Raw genomic sequence first — 17,888 nt, 5'->3', positions numbered from 1 at the left:
TTTGAAATGCCTCCAAAGAGGGAGATTCCATGACCTCCCTGGGCAGCCTGTTCCAGTACTCTGCCACCCTCAATGTAAAGAATTTCTTCCTCATGCTTAGGTGAAACTTCTTGGTTTTAGTTTTTGGCCACTTCTCACCCTGTTACTGGGCACCACCAGTAAGAGTCTGGCACTATCTATGACTATGTCTTTTACACCTTAATATCATTGCTTGACTATCATACTTGGTAAGAGTGGGAAAAACATTCTGAATGGCAATTATTTTAGTGTCCCTGTAAATGCCAGGATTTCCAGGGGAAGGAAGTAAAGGGAAATATGTTTCACCCACATTAAATACAAATGCTTAAAGGTCATAGTTTCTCAAGCTTTGACAACTTTCTCCATAGCAAACCAAGCATAACAAGACTACTGACCTGTACTCACTAACACCATGCAGGAATTATGCAAACAGAAAACACACTTTCCCTAAGAAAAACGTGTTATTTTCAAACCAGGTACAGTTTTTTAGGACAAGGGAGACCACAAGGTTGAGGAGCAACAGAACAAGGGGAACTGGATTCAAACTTAAAGACAGTAAGTTTAGATATTAGGAAAAAAATTCTTTAATTAAATTAATTAATTAAAATTTTCTTTTAATTCTTTTTAATTCTTTAAGGGTGGTGAGGCATTGAAAGAGGTTGCTCGAAGAACTTGTGGATGCCTCATCCCTGGGAAGTGTTCAAAGCCAGGTTGGATAGGGCTCCGAGCCACCGTGTTGAACAAGGACACCGAGCGGAAGGTGCCCTTGCCCACGGCAGGCAGGTCGGAACTGGATGATCTTTAAGTTAAGATCTTTAACTGATGATCCAGCTCAAGCCTTTCTGTGGTTCTGCGATCCTAGCGAGCCCGAACGCACCCCAGGAAGAGGGGCCGCCCTCAGCCGAGGAGCCTCCCGCCCAGCGAGGCCGCTTCGGAGCCAGCCCCTGACCGGCAGCCGGCTGCACCAATGAGGAGAGGGGGCGGCCCCGGCTCCGGCCAATGGCGGAGCGGCGCGCCGGGAGGGGCGGGCCACGGGCCGGCATGTGGCGGGCGCTGGCGGCGGCGCGGCGCCCCCTGTGGCCGGTCGGGGCCGCGGCCGGGGGCGCCCCGCGGGCGGAGCCGCCGCCACCCCGGGCCTCGCCGGGTCGGGGCTGCGCGGCGGCGGGAGGCGGAGCCGGGCCCGGGGCGCGGGGGGCGGCGGCGGAGCGGCGCCAGCCGGCAGGTAGGGCCCGGCCCGGGGCCGCGCTGCAGGGGTGCCCGGCGAGACCTTGAGCGGAGTGTGAGGCCTCGCGAAGAAGGGGCTGCCCGGCACGAGTGGAATCGCGCCTGCAGCTGCGGGGGATCCTCGCCGTGCCCGGTGCGATCGGCCTCACCTCGGCCGCGGCGTCGAGGTCACGGCACCAGCAGTGGGCCGGCACGGCCTACGCAGCGCTGCTGGCGAGCGAGGAGTCGGGGCGGTGTGGAGGGAGCCTGTGTGTAGATCCGTGTGTGAGGGAGCTGCTCCGAGCCGCAGGGGTTCTGTGCCGTGCGCTCGCAATCGCCCCTGTAGGTAACAGCCTCGGAAGCAGGGGCGCTCAGTAGAGGTACAAGGCTGCTGTGCATAGGCCTGGTTTGTGGCTGTAGCTGTACAGCAAAGCTCCTCTAGCCTGGATCTGACCGTGACGATCAGTGATTGGTGATGTTCAGGCCATCCGTTCTCCAAGCAGGCTCTGGAGGCTTCTCGTGTGGCTACCCGGCAGATATTTGACTTCTGTAACCGCTGTGTCTGGAAGAGCTGTGGCCACTGCTAATTTTCAAGGTGTGACCACAGCAAAAAGTTGTAAGAGTGCCCTGAGCTGAAAGCCTTACATTTACAGAGACCCGATCCAGTTTCATATCCCCATTCATGCATATAATTGTAGCTATTGTTCCTTTGTTTGGCTTTTTCTTTATATTGGGAAATGTAAACCTTGGCTTAGTGCTGGTGCTCAGTCTGCACTAAAGTTCATTTTATAGTGGCAGACTGGCATTGTTGACAGATTCAAATTATGCCTAAAATGTGCATACAAGTTGCCTCTACCTAATTAGGACAAATTAGAAATAAACTGATTTCATGGTGTGAACAGAACATAGTTTCACTGATTTACTGTTTTGTAAGCTGGCTTCCTTAAACTGTTGAAGGACTAAAGCTTCGTCTACAATATCATAGTGCTCTGCACCAGATCTGGTTAGGAAAAAAGAAAAAAAAGTGGCTTTACTCATCCTGCAGATAAAAAAATGTCTTCACTCTACATCATGTCAGCTCTGTTTTCAAAATATTGTTTTCTTCTACTCAAGATTCTAGAACAGTTGCATCACAATGTATTATCACAGATTGTTGAAAAGCACTGTTCTGAAAAATTTTGTCTGTTGTTTTAATGTCTGTTGGAGTACTTAGATGTAACTTATCTACATTGACAAGTGTTAGGATATTCAAATGCAACAACAAGAAATAAATAAGTTAGCAAAAACAGAAATTTCATTTAGGTAACTGTTACATCTAGTGATAGGTTTGTTTACTGGAAGATTGCTTAGTGGTCAGCTTTGGTGGCTGTAAAAATGATTTTGAAAAATCTGCATTTCACGTTGCATTGTCAGTATCAAGGCAAACTCCACAGTGAGTGACTAGCTTAGGCTATAATTCAGTTAATTGTTATTTTATGGCTTTAAATGGTTTATTTTTGCAATTAAAAAGAAATTTTGCCACTGTACTGTTTTTTCCATGTGCTCCAGATACTGCTCTTCCAAAGTTCAACATTGACTTGGCTGTAGCGTTATTGAGGCAAGAAAACGCTAAAGACATCTGTGTCATCCAGCTGTCTCCAGAAATAAAATACTGTGATTATTTTATAATTGTGAGCGGATTTTCAACACGACATCTTCATGCAATGGCAAATTACATGCTGAAAATGGTAAGACAGTTCTTGCTGCTCTGAGTTTTGGGAATAGTTTTAAATGTTGTGAAAGGAGTTTCCCCAGGATTGTGTGTGTAGGGGTGTACCAGGTAAGATGAAACTGATGACATTATGTCATTTAGTCCTGATTACATCAAGGAAGTAACTGTGGGTTTTTTCCTTTAGCAGTACTGCACAAAATACAGGTATTATATTTTAGAAACAGACCTCTCTCTATGTAGACACCGAGGACATAACAATTGGGTGACTAGAGCATGAATGATGTGGGATGGCGATGACGACTTGTGTCTACCTTTATTTTTGTCCAGCAAGCACCATTGCTATTCCCAGTCATTCAAAATAGCTTTATCTGGCTGTTCTCAAACCCTGATCCTTAACATTTCAACTTTCTCAGGTATATTGTAAGGCTGGAAAAAAAGTCAGCCTCTTAAGAGGCACAGGATCCCCTCATGAGCTTTTAGCAAACTGGTAGTTAATCGTCACCCTGTGGGAGACATCACATACTGCAGAAGAGGAGAAGCAGCAGCAGCCCTCCTTGCACAGAAATACTCTGCTGTTTGGCTTTGGAAGAAAGGGAACTTTCCAGTACAGAAATGGAAGTCAAAATAAAATTACGGGTAGATCTTGGAGATGAGTACCAAACTTGGGGAGGGAGAAACTTTATTCCCAGAGAAGAGCCATGTGACTGTTAAAAAGCACAGCCTGAGGAGTATGACCAGCCCCCATCTCAGTCAGCTGTCTCTACTCAGCCTGGAGTTTGCCTTTTCAGCACTCAATTTCTTTCCCTTCCCGACCCTGTTTTGCCTCTCAGTCTTGGGTTTGCTTTCTTCCTTCCAATCCCGTTGGTTTCAGCTGTGAGACTCATGGGGGGAAAGGAGAGTGGGAGAGATGGTTTAGCTTTCCAGGGCCTTTCTGAGCAGGTATGGGGAGTTTCTTGTGTTCTCTGCAGGAACTGGCGCATTTTCTCAAACCAGAATTTCACCTTAAACTGGAAATTGCATTAATGCATTGATTTGAGTATGCTAAATCAAAGTGCTTAATATGTACTCTACTGCTTGTATAACCTGCTAGTCTTAACAGTTTTTCATTTCCCCCAAGAGAGGTCAGTGAGTACTGCCTTCCCTGCAAAAACATGGCTGGGCTTCATGGCTGCACCCTCTGGTGGCTGTAAAAGCAGCAATTCTTCAAGGGCAGAGCCTCTTGGGAAACATGGTGTTCTTCTGGGCATCCTGAGAAACTGGGAAGCCTGGTCAAGTACTTGGGGATGGCTCAGTTCATCTCACATTGGAAGGTTTCTAGGTACAAAGTAGTTGAAGCTTAAGATGTAAAGCAGAGCAGGTGCTCCAGAGTGCTGCCATGCACTTGGTAAGCTTTAGCACCATTCCTAAATCCTTATGATTTACTCAGAGTAAAACAAAGAGATGCTCAGGTATAGCATGAGATCTTTCTCTTCTGCTTCCAGGAGCTCGCAAATGGCAAAGGCTCACATCCCCATCTGGTTTCATGTTAGAGGAAGAAGCTAACACTTGGCTGTATTTGTAATCTGTTCATCTTACATGGCCTCTAAAGAGGAGGCTTCAAAACTTGTAGCAGGGATCAGCCTTTGCAGCCTGATGATACTTGATGGCAACTCACACAGGGCTTTTTAGCATTTTGAGCAGACTATGAGAGTCTTGATGACACCTCACAAGCTATCTTAAAGAAAGAAAGGGAGAACTGGTTCTGAGTTAACATTTTGAAAGTTTTCCATGCTGGTTTGCAAACTAGCGTCATTACCCAGCAGCTAACATTGTGTGTGGAGCAGCCAGGAACAGCTACATTTTGTGATAATTCCATTCCCAGTAAAGTGGGACTCATTTGCCAGCCAGCCATGCTGGTACATATTGTTTTGTGTTCTGTGTTCCTTGGCAGAATGGACTGTTGGAGCCATTTCTATCTATACTCCTTATAGAGGAACAAGTAGGTTACGGCCAGGTCTGAAAGTGACCAAACTTCAGCCTAGAGCTTTCAAATTTCTCCAGCTCTGGTGGGTGCTTGGGTTCTTCATGAACTGACTGGGGAGAGCTGAGCTTCTCAAGCTGGCATCTACAAAAGCCAGCACGTGCTGCATGGGGAGCTACCCACTTTCCCTGACTGACCTTGTGCAGTCCTGCTTTGAGCTGCCCCCTCCCCTCTCCCGGGTGGAAGTCTGTGTGCTGGTCCTGCATCCCCCAGCTTGCAGCAAGTGTTGGGTGTGTGCCCTCAAGAGGCAGGAGGCTGATTTGAATGCCTTCCTCATGGCAGGGGATGAAACTTGTTTTCACCCCACTCCCCCTTCCATCTGGGAAAAGAATAAGCTCAGCATCTCCATTTCTGCATCCTCAGCCTGCCAGTATAAACCACCAGTGAAAGGTATCAGAAATAAAACCTGGTGGTGGTGGCAGCTACAGGGACCCAGTAACTGTGAAAGACTACTGTAAGCAGTTGTATTTAGTACTCATCTTGATAAAAGATACCTACAATATTCTTAGACAATGTTATGGGAATCCAGAGCATTAGGATTTCAGATTTGAGAAATCTGTACTTATTTTCCAGTACTGCAAAATCTAAAGCTTTTAAGTTTTAAAACAACTCAGCAAAGTCAAGCTTCTCTGTCGAGTGCTTTTTAAGTAAATGCAAAAGACTTAGTTTTCTGACATTCCTTTTTTTTTCTCAGTACAAGCATCTCAAAGAAGAAGGTGGTCCTCATACTCAGATTGAAGGAAAAGAGACAGATGACTGGCTGTGCATTGATTTTGGTAAATATTTGTGAATCTGGGAAAAACAGTTCTGCATGAACTTTTTGTTGACAGAAGCATCTCACCACGAATGCTGGTTGCTGTGAAAAGTTCACAGTACTATGCAATTGTTGTTTGAACTCATTTAGATAATAAATGATTTTCCATTAAGTATCTTTGGCACTGAGAAAAAACAGTAACTATTCAGCAGCTAAAATAGGTCCTAAAAAATTGAAGGTAACAATAGTGAGGGGAAAAAAAAGCTACTTCAGTCAGTTTCCTCAGGTTTCTGTAGTCCATGTTTGGGTAAGTGGGGGCTCATTGTACATGGCCTTACTAATGAACTATTGAACAGACTTTTTCACTGTCCAAATCATACCACCACATGAGGTAAAACCTCAGTCCTAAGAAATTGAGTTTTTTATTCTACAAGTATGAAACTACACAACTGCTGCTTTTAGAATCTTACCCCCTGGCTTGGTGTTTTGACCTAAAAGATGAAAAGTTCACTAAAAGAGTGAGGAGCTCTGCAGCCACTGATATAAAGCCTTCATTACTTAACTATAGTAATTATTGACAGGAATAACTGAAAATCAATTGGAATTTAAGGGCATAACTACAGAAAAGTGTGTTAGACAAACATTGGAATTAACGTTCTTTGCACAGAATTAATGAAATCAGAAAAACTTAATACATCAAAGTTTGAATCTATTTAAGTGTAAAAACCACCTGAGAAGTGTGAGCAACACACCTAGGAGAAATTACTTGCCTTAAGGAGAATGTTGACAATAGAAGAAAGCTGAAAATCCATCTGCCAGCCTGGGGGACTCTTTCAAGTAAAATTCCTGTATTTCTTCTGTCCCATAGAAGTCATACTGTCTTTGTTTTGGAGTGTTGTGATAGTGTCTTATTTTAAAGTATGTGTCTCGTATCTTGTTACTGTAGTCTTGGAGTTTTTTAAAGGACTGACCAATTTCTAACACTGCTTGAGAGCTGGAAGCAGCAGCTTAGGAAGGGACCTTTATCAGCTAACATATTGTATATAGCCAGAAGAGGGATGGAAGGCTTGCTCAGCTGAAGGTGTAGTAGTGCTTTACTGTTCCCATTAATTTATTGTGAATTTCTGTTTTGTGCAGGTAACATAGTGGTGCATTTCATGCTGCCAGAGACACGAGAAGTTTATGAATTGGAGAAGCTGTGGACTCTTGGTCCCTACGATGACCAGTTAGCACAGATGATTCCACAGTCCCTTCCAAAAGACTTCATATTTGGACTGACTCCTAACAGCAGTGATCATCTTGAAACAAGGACTTAAAGCAGCTACTGCGTGGAGAGAGAATGAGTGTGCCTGAGTCATACAGTCTTGAGAGCTGAGTAGTCAGTACAGTTGATCAGTACAAAACTGTTACTATTGGATTTGCCTAGGTAGAATTCTGAACAAGCTGAAGTGAGGAGGCTCATAGAATCATTAAGATTGGAAAAACCCTTAAGATAAGAGTCCAACTGTGAAATGTCAAAGAAGGAATCCTATTAGAGCTTCCCAGGGGATCCACTGTTTTAGTGGAGTTTGCAGTGAGAAGAGCAGGGCAAAGACAGCTGCTTAACCTGGAACTCATGCTCAGCCTCTAGAGTAATTGTTTTTCTAATATCTTTGAAAGACACCCTGTAGTGGCAGTGCAAAACAGACTGGAGTGCTGCAAGGAAAAACTGTGAAATAGTACAGTTGAGATGATGCTTCTTGTGTTAAGCCATTTGCTTCTGGTCACAATAAAGCAAGTCGTGGTCTGAAGGGAAAACAGACTGGTGTTACTGAGAACATAAAAGCCAAGAGCAACAGTGGCAAATAAATGTGCTTTGAGTTATCAGAACAGTAAATCAGTTTTCCAGACAAGGCAAACCTGGTTTTAATAATAATAATAAAGCCCCAAACTGAAGTGCTTCAATTACTTGTTTTCATGTGAAAGGATTCAGCTCATCCTGCATGTGCAGTTGACTCCTCTCCTAGTTTTCCTCTCACCTACTTTCTGAAAAGGGACACTGGGACAACACACTATGGTAGTGAAAACCTTCAACTATTTTAAGTGGGAAAAAAGTTCTATAGGAAGCCCTTGGTCACTGAGCATTATTTGTTGCTAATAGACTGTTCAGCAGTATCAGAAATCACTGTTCAGTGTTTTTCTTAGCATGACGTATGTATGGCCTGATAACCAGTTAAGGAACTTCAAGGTGATAACCAACTTGTCTCTGTAAGACAGGATGCTTTTCTGTACTACAGGACAGGGGTTTCATCACTGGATTAGGATCTCTTCCTCCTGGAGAAGTTTGCTCTGCCATGTATCAGAAAGCAGAAACAGGAGATCCTGAGGGTAATCACCTTTTTCTTCCTATAGCCCCACAATTACTGCAAGCTCTGTCTGCATCTCTGCCCTGCACAGCAGCTTCTGTTTGTAATGCTCAAAGTGAGCCTGGTTTTTGTGCCTGTAGCTGTGTTGTTCAGGAAGAAGTATGTTTGTTTTAAAAAATCCAAACAAACCAAAACCCACTTCTCCCTCTATTTAGGGTCATGTTTTCTTGCTGTGTCTAATCTCTTTTTTAATGAATAACTGCCTCTAAGTTCACCTGCTGTTTGATACAAAGCAGCAGATAGTTCTGCAGTTAAGCAAAGGGTATTTTTTAAGTGTAGTTTAACCATGCAGCTAAAACATCTTTGCCCACAAAGCAAATACTTTCTTGGGAAATAAAACTGCAGAGAAAGGTTTTAAAAATGCTTCATGATACTTCTTGAAAGTAATCACACGGGAGAAAGATAACCTTGGCTGTCATACAGCCTGGTGGGTTCTAAATCAGGCATTTCCTCCTAGGAGGGATGCGTAGGGCTAACTGGGTCATTCCCTGAAACATTTGCCTTTTACTGCTGCTGTGGCTAAGTAATATGTGATGAATAGAGGTAAGTTCAGGAAATATTACACCCTTATATGAACCCACATTTAGTAACCAGAATCACATACAGTATCCTGTCTGAAAGAGCAGTAAGAAAAGGAGTACCCAGAAAAGAGCAGTATGAGAGGGAAGAGCTGTGTGAACAAGCTAGAACTCAGACAAGACAAAAAAAATGAAAATAACAGGAGAAAAAAAACAGTAAAATAAACAAATACAGCTGACTTAACTGTCAAAGCATATTGTGAAAAGGAGTTCTGTGAACATCCACTGGTTGCTATTAAACAATCATCTGCCAGTACAGAGAAAAAACTAGGTCCTCGTCCATTGAAAAGAAGCATTTCTAATCTCTGCTGTGCTACTGCAACACCCCAACCACATTACCTGGCAGCTCTGGTGAGACTATGGCCTGATAGTCCTAGAAGCTGGGACATAGGAATTAACCGAGACAGTCTGGATGATCAATACTGTGCAACACTAAAGCCCTTTGGGAAAGAAAACATTTGGAAATTTTTTCAACTGGATAGATCAGATGATTTCTGGGTAAAATAAAAATACCAAACAGCTTATGCAATGAGTCTGTAGATTCAGCATTCAGTCCTTCTGGACAGGTACATGTTTGGCTCTGTGAAGGATCCCTTGGTGAGATAAACAGGAGGAACCACTAAGTGAACCTCTTGTCATCATTTCTCTGATTTTCTTCACTGCATCTGAGTAACTTCATTTTCAAGCAGTGTTTGTCCATCACTTGAGCTAACATCTCCATCAGAGCCCAGCTTGAATGCTTTCTCAACAGTTTTCCATGTTTGCTTAAGAATCCTACACCTTAGCACCATATCAAGCCCAGGCTGTCTTGCACAGCACACGTGCTCCGTTTAATGGAAACTGATACAAAGAGCGCATGCCTTGGAAATTGCGGCTTAAGAACAAAAGCTCTGGAAGGTTAGAAGCAAATAAAAATGTCATGATTAAGCAAATGCTTAAAACAGGGGTTGAGCTGTCACAAATGCACCAGCAGTACAGAGCAAGGCTTGACTTTTTATGTTGCTCAAATGACAAGGTGCTGGTTCTGAGAAGAAAGCTCAATAGTGACATGGAGAAATGAGCTTAGGCTGCCCTGTGAAATGAGATACTCTATGCCATGCCTTCTACAGACATAATTTCTTCAATTCCCTCTTTCTGCTGGCTGGTCCCAGGAAATGAGCTATGAAGTAGGAAGGTGAAGTGGGCTTCCCAGTTCTCTTTGAAAAGATAGAGAGTTGTGTAATTCATGATGCTTCTTCATTTCCGAGCTCCTCCCTTCATGTGAAAGCATTCATTTAAACACCTGGTCTCATTTCTACTCCAAATAATCTTAACAAGGATCTAAATGGAGAGGTGATACGTCCTGTCCTAACTGGCAAGTGCTGTGTTTGGGTGGTCACAGCTGGGGTGAGAGGTTGCCAGCACATTTGTTTGCCAGTGTGACTGGTTCTGCCTGTCCAAGCTTTTAGGGCCACACTGATGACAAAGCTTCATCACTCCAAGACCACCACAGTAAAGACTGCCTCCCCTCTCCCCACCATCCAAAAATAAAATGACTGCATTTCTGAACTCCTTCATGTTTGATCTGACAGTCAGGACTGTCAAGTCCACATTCCTTCCACGGCAAACAAGCCTAAGTGAATGGTGCAAGGCAAATCATGAACCACTGGTTGTCCTACAGACTATATGGCATTGTTAGATGGGAGGGAGAATTACAAGCCACAGAACTCACTGCTTGTTTTGGAAAGTGCAAACATTGCAACCTGGCTGTCCTAGCAGTTATGGAATACCTGTAGGTTACTGCTCATCCTTACTCAGTTATTATGGACAGGAAACCAGCTTTATCAAAGCACCGCAAATACTTGGGACAGTCTGTCCCTATGCCTCATTATTTTAAAAAAACACCACACAACTTTATCTGATGATAGGAGTTAAACTCTTTATTCCATTCAGAGGCATCTGGCAAGTAGAGCTGCATTGGGGGGCACATTACAGATGAAAAATGTTCCATACTTTCTGGATATTGAAATCATTTACAGTATTTACTTTCTAGCTATTCCCAAATACTCCAAATTACCAAGTCTCAATTGAAAAGAAAAACATGAGATACCATATTAAGTCTAGAAATTTAAGAGAGATGACAGTAATTAAATCAGCAGATGTAAATGCAGCGCCTATCTGTAAAGTAATTTTTAATGGAAAATAATGAAGTCAAATCCTCCTCAAATGTTAAGAAAGGAACGTCCGACTGACTTAAGCCTCAACAAAAATTAAAATGCTATGTACTTTCCATACTTCAGTAATTTTAAATTCATTGTAAGAAAAAAAAATTATCCTAAAGGCTAGATGAAGGTCACTGTCAAAAAAAGGAAAAGAAACTCATTTTTCTTTGCTAAAACTACAACATAAGTTTGTGGTTTTTAAACCAATTAGTAAAGAAGAGATGCAGGAAAAACACTTCAGACCATTTTCAAAATTATCTAATCTGTACAACAATGATCTTTGGGAAAATTATCTAGTCTATGTAGTAATGCCTCTATTTCAACATGAACCTAAGAGGTAGATAACAAAATGATGAAACAAATGTTTTTGCTCGCTGTGCCCCTCAAATCAGTGCAGCATGGTGATTCTGATCATCTCATGCACAAAAAACATCACAAAAAAAGGTTCAGAGGTAATAGCATGGCTCTGTTGACCACACACACACAGGCGCGCACGCGCACACACACACACAGCAGTCTTTATGCACCATGTGTTGCCACATTTTTTTTTTTTTTCTTAAACTGAGGTAGACTGAAGTTTATTGTAGAAACTTGAATGTGTCACTATTACCACAATCATCATTCAAATTACATTTGGAAATTAAAAAATTTGGTAACTTTCCTGTTATCCCTGCCTTTTGACATTTTTTTTTTTGTTCTCCTCTAATGGTTGGTTGCAGAACGTGCATAAATCCTGCTGCATCTATTATAAGCCAGGCTAGAGGGGTTGTTGTTTTGTTTGTTTTTTTTTCTTGTAATAATTTTCAAAACCTTCAAAGTGGCTTAGTGTGGCCCATAACAGCGGCTGGATATGTAAACTTAGCCTTTCATTATCTTTCAATGTGATCAAACACTGTTTGACCTTCCCCCATCGTGGTAACTGAAAGCAGTATGATGTGATCTGCAGACAGCAGAGACCCTCCTGGCCTCAAAAATGCTCCAGCAGATCAAGTGTTCTATCAAACTGAAGATGAAGCTTGCTCTTTGAACAAAATGGCAAAGTCCAAATGGGCTGCAAATGGTTAAATGTAGCATTATTAGGTAGTGATGGTCAAAGGCACAAAGGGTTCATGCATTCAATCAAGTAGCACAAAAAAAAAATTCAGCCTCTTGCAGCCTTCTAAATTTTTCCCCCAACCCCAGCCTCTTGCCATCACTTCCTTGTCCTGTTCCCAAAAAAGTACCGTCACAAACTTTTTCATCCCATCTTAAAAGAAAACTAAACGGCATTGCTGCTATCAGAATGTTGGCATCATTCACTATCTTTTGAACATTCATTGAATTTTTTTTTAAACAAATGATGGTGTTGAAGCCCTCAGGAAATCTGAGGCTGTGTTTTTTTTACCCACCTTACTCCCATCAGCCAGCAGCTAGAAGTGCTCTACTATATTTTTCCCCGATAAGTCTGTAGTACTCCTGGCTGGTGGCTGATCAAATTTTAATTTTTTTTAAAAAAATAAAATGCTCAAGAACTATTAGCTTTATAAAGTATACAAAATACCAAAAAAAAAAGCAAAAAAGGAACAATTTCTCATTGAGGTACTAAATGCCTGAGGTAGTTTAGTAAAATGCATATTTATCTTTTTATGCCCTGGCCAACACCATTCAACACTTCCCTTAGGTTATTCATGGCAGTGTTATGTAAAAATGCAACCAAATTCTTTTTTAAAAAATGCCACTTGTTTCAACATTGGGACTAACACTTAAACTCTTGTCAATACCCTTGCTCTAACCCTAGCCCACCCGCAATCCCACCCTCCAAATGTTTCTTCTTTTACAACTGGACCTATAAGAGCAATGCCTTTTCTTTTTTTTTTGTTGGTTTTTTCTTTTCTTTTTTTTTTTAACCAGTGAACTCAGAAGAGAAAGCTTCATTAAACCAAGTTCTAAAGTTGTTGGGGAATAATAAGAACAATAAAAAAGACTAACGAGTTTATGTTAAATTGTGAGAATAGAACAAAAGGGAAGTGAAGGGGTCCTTATTTTAAAGCTGGGTTTCAAAAGTTTGAGAGAGCCTAAAGAATACATTCTCAGAGACAGCGTTCAACGGTTGCCTGGTCCTCGAACAGGTGATTGGCTTGGTGGATCTTCTGCATAAAACTTCAACAGGTGCTCACCACCTGTCTCTCTGTCACACAGTCTGTCTTTGGTCTGGCATCTGTCTCTGATGGGCCATTTCCTAAACCTTTATTTTCGTCTTGGCTGAGGCTGTCCGCTTTGCAATGTTTTTTGCTGTTGCTGCTGCCTTCTTACCTGAGCCAGTATTTCCTGAATTTTTCTCTGAGCAAGCTGAAGGACACAAAGAAGAAGAAACAACCCATCATGATGCCATGCTGCAGTGACTGCTGTTTACAACCAATGAGAGAAGCTACTGGAATTAAGAAAACCTGGAATGACTAAATTTCTAGTATTGACAAGATAACTTGTTAATTAAAATACACTTGTACATTCTCATGATGTACAAACGAGATTTTAATTTTTCTTCTTTTTGACCTACAACAACTACTTGCATGGTCAGTTTTCTCATCTGTAATACAGAAAGCATGAGAATAGGAAGATGACTACCACTGTTGGGATTACTGAAGTTACAGCCTTAATTTTCACTCCTCTGGAAATACTAATGTCTTATAAGAACCACTGTTTTAATAAAGAAGGTACAATTTTTTTATACACTAGGGTAACCAGAAAGTCAGACTTACAGGACTTCCCAGGCCCCCTCCCACAGTCTCCTTTCTGAACTACAAGTCACCTGCGGCAAAGCATCAAAAGGAATGAGTCTGAGTTAAATGAGGAAAGAAATCTTGTGATCCCTCATGATATTAAATGGGGCAATGTGGATGAATTACATATCTGGGTGTATTCTTTCCAGATACTATGGTATGGCTTGTGTCCCTGTTCCTTCTGAATTTCAGCCCAATCACAACTTGAGTTTTCTTTTTTCTTTTGCTTTGAAAGTTTTAGCAGTGCCAGAGCCTACATAAATTGACAGAAGAATTTAAGGAGACTGTTTTGCATATGTAAACGTGCACTATTGTTATAAATCTCTCTCACAGGCATGAGGAAAGTTTATTGCAGCAGACAACCAGAGAGGCCTGGCAAGCAGTTCTTTCTGTACCCTGAGCAAAAGTCTTCCATCCCTTGGCTCCTGCACATGGCTATAAAAGAAAGACCATGGAAACATCAAGGCAATACAGAAAATCATTGCAGTCCTCCTACCTGGCATGCATAGAAGTGACCAGTTATTTTCACAACCACCTGATCGTTTTCATCAGGTGTCTGGTCACGAGGGACTACAACTTCTGCACTTGTCAAGTTTTGGAGCTCATTTACCTATAAACAGATAGTAGAAGTCAGAAAACTTTAAACTAATGAATGTTATACAACCACCAAGCCTCAAAGATCCCGAGCATTGAAACATCATCCTCAAAGCTACATTTTTTAAAACCCCTCACTAACAGAAAGCATCTTTATGCAGCAGTGTGCACTCTGCAACATGAGCCTCTTGTGTCTCTTAACATAAATTAGCACCAAGTCCTTTGGGTTTGTAGAAGTGTTTTAAAGACCGAATACAACACACAGAAGGTGTTAAATACATGACTTAAAAAAAGCGAATAGATGCCACAGTATTTACACTTGAGTTTAAAAGTGTAAGGTCAGAAAAATCATATAATATAGGGAAGAAAAATGCCAGAGTATTTATACACTTCAAAAACCTACACAAGATGGAGAACTTCAGACTGAGCAGTTGAGAAGTTCTGTTTGTTCAAATTATTTTCAGCAGCTTATCAGGCTTCCATGGTGTTAAGTAGAGGTCTTTGTCTCATTAAAACTAATTTTGTTTTAGAAATGCTTATCACTGTGTAATTAAAGTTTTAGATTAACAGCTTCTCAGATATGTTTGTCCTTAAACCTCTTACTACTGCAAGTAATGGAAGAGGCCACATTGCCTCCTGACACTTGATCTAAAGACCCTGTTGCACTCAGGAGGGACACCCGATACTGAACCATGTCTTTGCAAATATCATCTTTCTCCTGACTTAACACCATGTGAAGATACCTGAGCACCAGCAGAGCACCAGCACCTTTTGAGGTTTGAAAAATCTCAGTGATGTTATTTTATACAACAAGCTGAGCCTAAGAAGGGCCATCAATTTAACTGAAACAAAGATATGTACACTTTTTTTGTAGCATTGAGGTCTGAACATGTCTTAAATTCCTACCACTTATTTAGAAATGAAATAAATCATTCTAAGATCAGCTTCAACTCCGTAGTACAAGAAAGGAAAATGTAACAAGTATAGCTAAGAAAATAGCTCCTGCTTTAATGTAACATCGAAGAATTAGTTTAGCTAAAAGTTTAAGCTTTCTGTGTATATATACACACTAAATATGAAACATAACTGAGCAACACTAAGGATTTTATTTCAGCTACTTACTGTTTTGCCTCCTTTACCAATAACTCTACCAGCAGCATAGGATGGCACTTTTATATGAGCCTCAAGTTTCACTTCTTCTTTAGGTCCAAAGAAATTTTCTTCTTTAAGTTTTCCATAGATTCTCCCTTGAGCCTGAAAAATTGCTTTCAGTTAGAGAATGTTCTTCCTGGAATCTACTTAATGTCAAGAAATTCCACAGAAAGAAGAATTCTTAGTACACAATCCTGACAAAGTGTTTTCCTTAATAAATATACTATTTTTCCAAAAGAAGTCTTTGTACCAAAGTAGAAAGTACCAGTGTCCAGCTTTAAAGATTGCTTGACGTACCAGGGAACCACACAGCAATTTCACAGAGATCAGTATTATTCTGTTTTTTGGTAGAAATATTGCTTTTAAAATAAGCTATCACTTTTCTGTAGAGGTAAAGAGTGGTGGAGAGAAGGAACTGTCAGGCAGAAGTTTTTTATTACACTCAGAAGCACAAAATGCAACTAATTGATTCGGAAACCCATTCTTTTAAGGACGCTAAACTAAAAAAGCCACAACACCCCCAACAAGTCATGGGATAAAGACTCCAGTTGGAGCAAAGAGCTTGCTTTCACAATCCATTACAACATATTGTTTAAAAATAAATAAATTTGCACTTGCTCAAATTTCCAAAGTAGAGAATCAAACTGCCCAGATCTAAATAGTGCCGTGGGAACAGTATTATTCCAACCAGCACACGGTTCCTTTTTCTGGGAAACACACAAGTGCCAGATAGCACAAGAAGAGTGTCCACTGAGACTATGGTTGTAAATTTGCTGATTTTTAAACACATTTTTCCCTTATTCACAGCCATTTATCAGTGAATTTGTGAGAAATGGTAACCAAATCTTCTACTCTATGGCTTCTAGATGCTTCAAAAGAACATACATTACTGCCGAATTATAAAGAAAGATGGGATGTGGACTTCTTTTAAAAAAGATTGTAGATGGTCTTCCAACATCTCCAGTCTTTCAGTTCTTGAAAAGGTCTTTAGGAAAGGAAACAATCTAACTGGGCTGCAAGCCCCTCCACAGTAAAATGGTGGCTGAAATGTGTTGTCTACACTAGATTCCACTTCACTTTCATATATCCCAGATCCAAGGCAACAGCCATGGATGAATAGCAGTGTCACAGGGATGCCTGAACTCTAGGGAGCACTGCAGCAGAGGCTCTGAACAGTGGCATATTCCCTTCCCATTGCCTTGCTAACAACTAGCCCTGTATACTGCAACATCCCTAGGCTGCAGCAGCTGAGGAAAAAGGGATACAGCCACTGCAGCTACCAGGGACACGAATCACAGACAGCAGAGCACAGTGGATTAAGGAAAGGATACCAAAGTCACAGGCTCTGGGATAACACTGCCTCTCCAAGAGCTCATTACTCATCTGAGCAGCAGCTATTCCCTCTTTAAGTTGTGGAGCACCAGTTTGCATTCCTGGGGCCCTAACAACCACTGTCCCAAGAGAGGAGACCCTTCTTAATCAGAGTTTAAGGAGAGCACTAATGAGGTGTGGACCTGGCCATAAACCAGCTTCAGGTTAACAGCAGTGATAAAAGGAAGGACTGAGCTCTGCCTCTGCCCATTCCAGTCAAGAGGGCATTGCTCAAAGAGCAGCTAAAAGGCTATAAGGTCTGGAGCTGAATAAAGCCTCAAGGGATAATCCCTTTCCTTCATAAAACCAACATAGTCCAGGAGCATTGACTGTGCTACTACACTGATTCACCTTTGCAAGCAGAGCTCAAGTGTAAAGTAGCAACTGACTGATGTGGTTTTAACCTATGTATGGGGTGCAGAAAAAGGACACTTTCCTCCTTGCATGAGTCAGGCTGGAGAGAAGAGCTGCCAGAAGAACTCTGTGGGACTCACAGTTTATCTTGGGAGGAAACCTGAGGACAAGCCTTGGCCTACATGAAAAGTCAACATAAGGGATGCCCAAATTTTCTTTGGCATGCTACTCTTTGAGGGTAAGTCCACTGATACCTGATGAAAAAGAATAGCCAGCATCTGACCTTTTGCTGACCCCAGACCATAAGAGCACCCAATACATGAAACGTCCCATGTGGCCAAGCCCACATGCACACAGAAAATATCAAGGACACAGAATTCCCAAGTCATGCTTTGACTTCAGTGGCATCTCAAATGCATATGGTAACTGAGCAACAATCCCAAATGCATCTAAGTTTGTTATTACCACTGCAGAATTCCTGCCCTGGTAATTTTCCAAAAATCCTAAAGGCATTAATCAAACTGATATCCCTAAAGTTTGCACACCTCCTTCTTGCAAGGTGCCCTGAAGCAAAAATACAAAGTCAAAAATAAGAACAGGCAAGAAAACGATGCTAGGATGCAAACTCTCAAGTGACTTTCCAAATGCTTCAGGCCACATCTGTGATGATGCCAAGCTGCTGCACTGAGCTGCCTGCATCACTTCTAGCACAGTCAACTCCTTTTGGGGTAACTAGACATTTATCCCTTGACATTTGAGGCAGAAGGC

General features: G+C 41.8%; 2 protein-coding genes across 2 annotated transcripts in view; one reads left to right on the top strand and one right to left on the bottom strand.

Moving 5' to 3' along the window:
• Window positions 1-1,044: 1,044 nt before the first annotated feature.
• On the top strand, window positions 1,045-7,650 carry MALSU1 (mitochondrial assembly of ribosomal large subunit 1). The gene is made up of 4 exons (XM_005518875.3): window positions 1,045-1,240; window positions 2,770-2,948; window positions 5,647-5,728; window positions 6,844-7,650. The coding sequence occupies exons 1-4, from the start codon at window positions 1,060-1,062 to the stop codon at window positions 7,020-7,022; spliced, it is 621 nt and encodes a 206-aa protein (XP_005518932.2). The 5' UTR covers window positions 1,045-1,059; the 3' UTR covers window positions 7,023-7,650.
• A 5,060-nt stretch (window positions 7,651-12,710) lies between these two features.
• The window catches only part of IGF2BP3 (insulin like growth factor 2 mRNA binding protein 3), a 110,481-nt gene continuing 105,303 nt past the window's right edge, over window positions 12,711-17,888 (bottom strand). The window contains exons 14-16 of the mRNA XM_005518876.2: window positions 15,366-15,497; window positions 14,146-14,259; window positions 12,711-13,218 (exon numbers count right to left, since the gene is read on the bottom strand). Of these exons, the coding sequence (XP_005518933.1) occupies window positions 13,117-13,218; window positions 14,146-14,259; window positions 15,366-15,497 (348 nt within the window). The 3' untranslated portion in view covers window positions 12,711-13,116. The remainder of the gene's footprint in view (window positions 13,219-14,145; window positions 14,260-15,365; window positions 15,498-17,888) is intronic.

Source organism: Pseudopodoces humilis, chromosome 1 (assembly GCF_049639895.1).
Source record: "Pseudopodoces humilis isolate 2021_Gansu_Grassland_sample_001 chromosome 1, ASM4963989v1, whole genome shotgun sequence".
Classification (NCBI taxonomy): domain Eukaryota; kingdom Metazoa; phylum Chordata; class Aves; order Passeriformes; family Paridae; genus Pseudopodoces; species Pseudopodoces humilis.
Note: the sequence above shows the minus strand (reverse complement) of the source record. Positions and strands in the feature narration are given on the sequence as shown.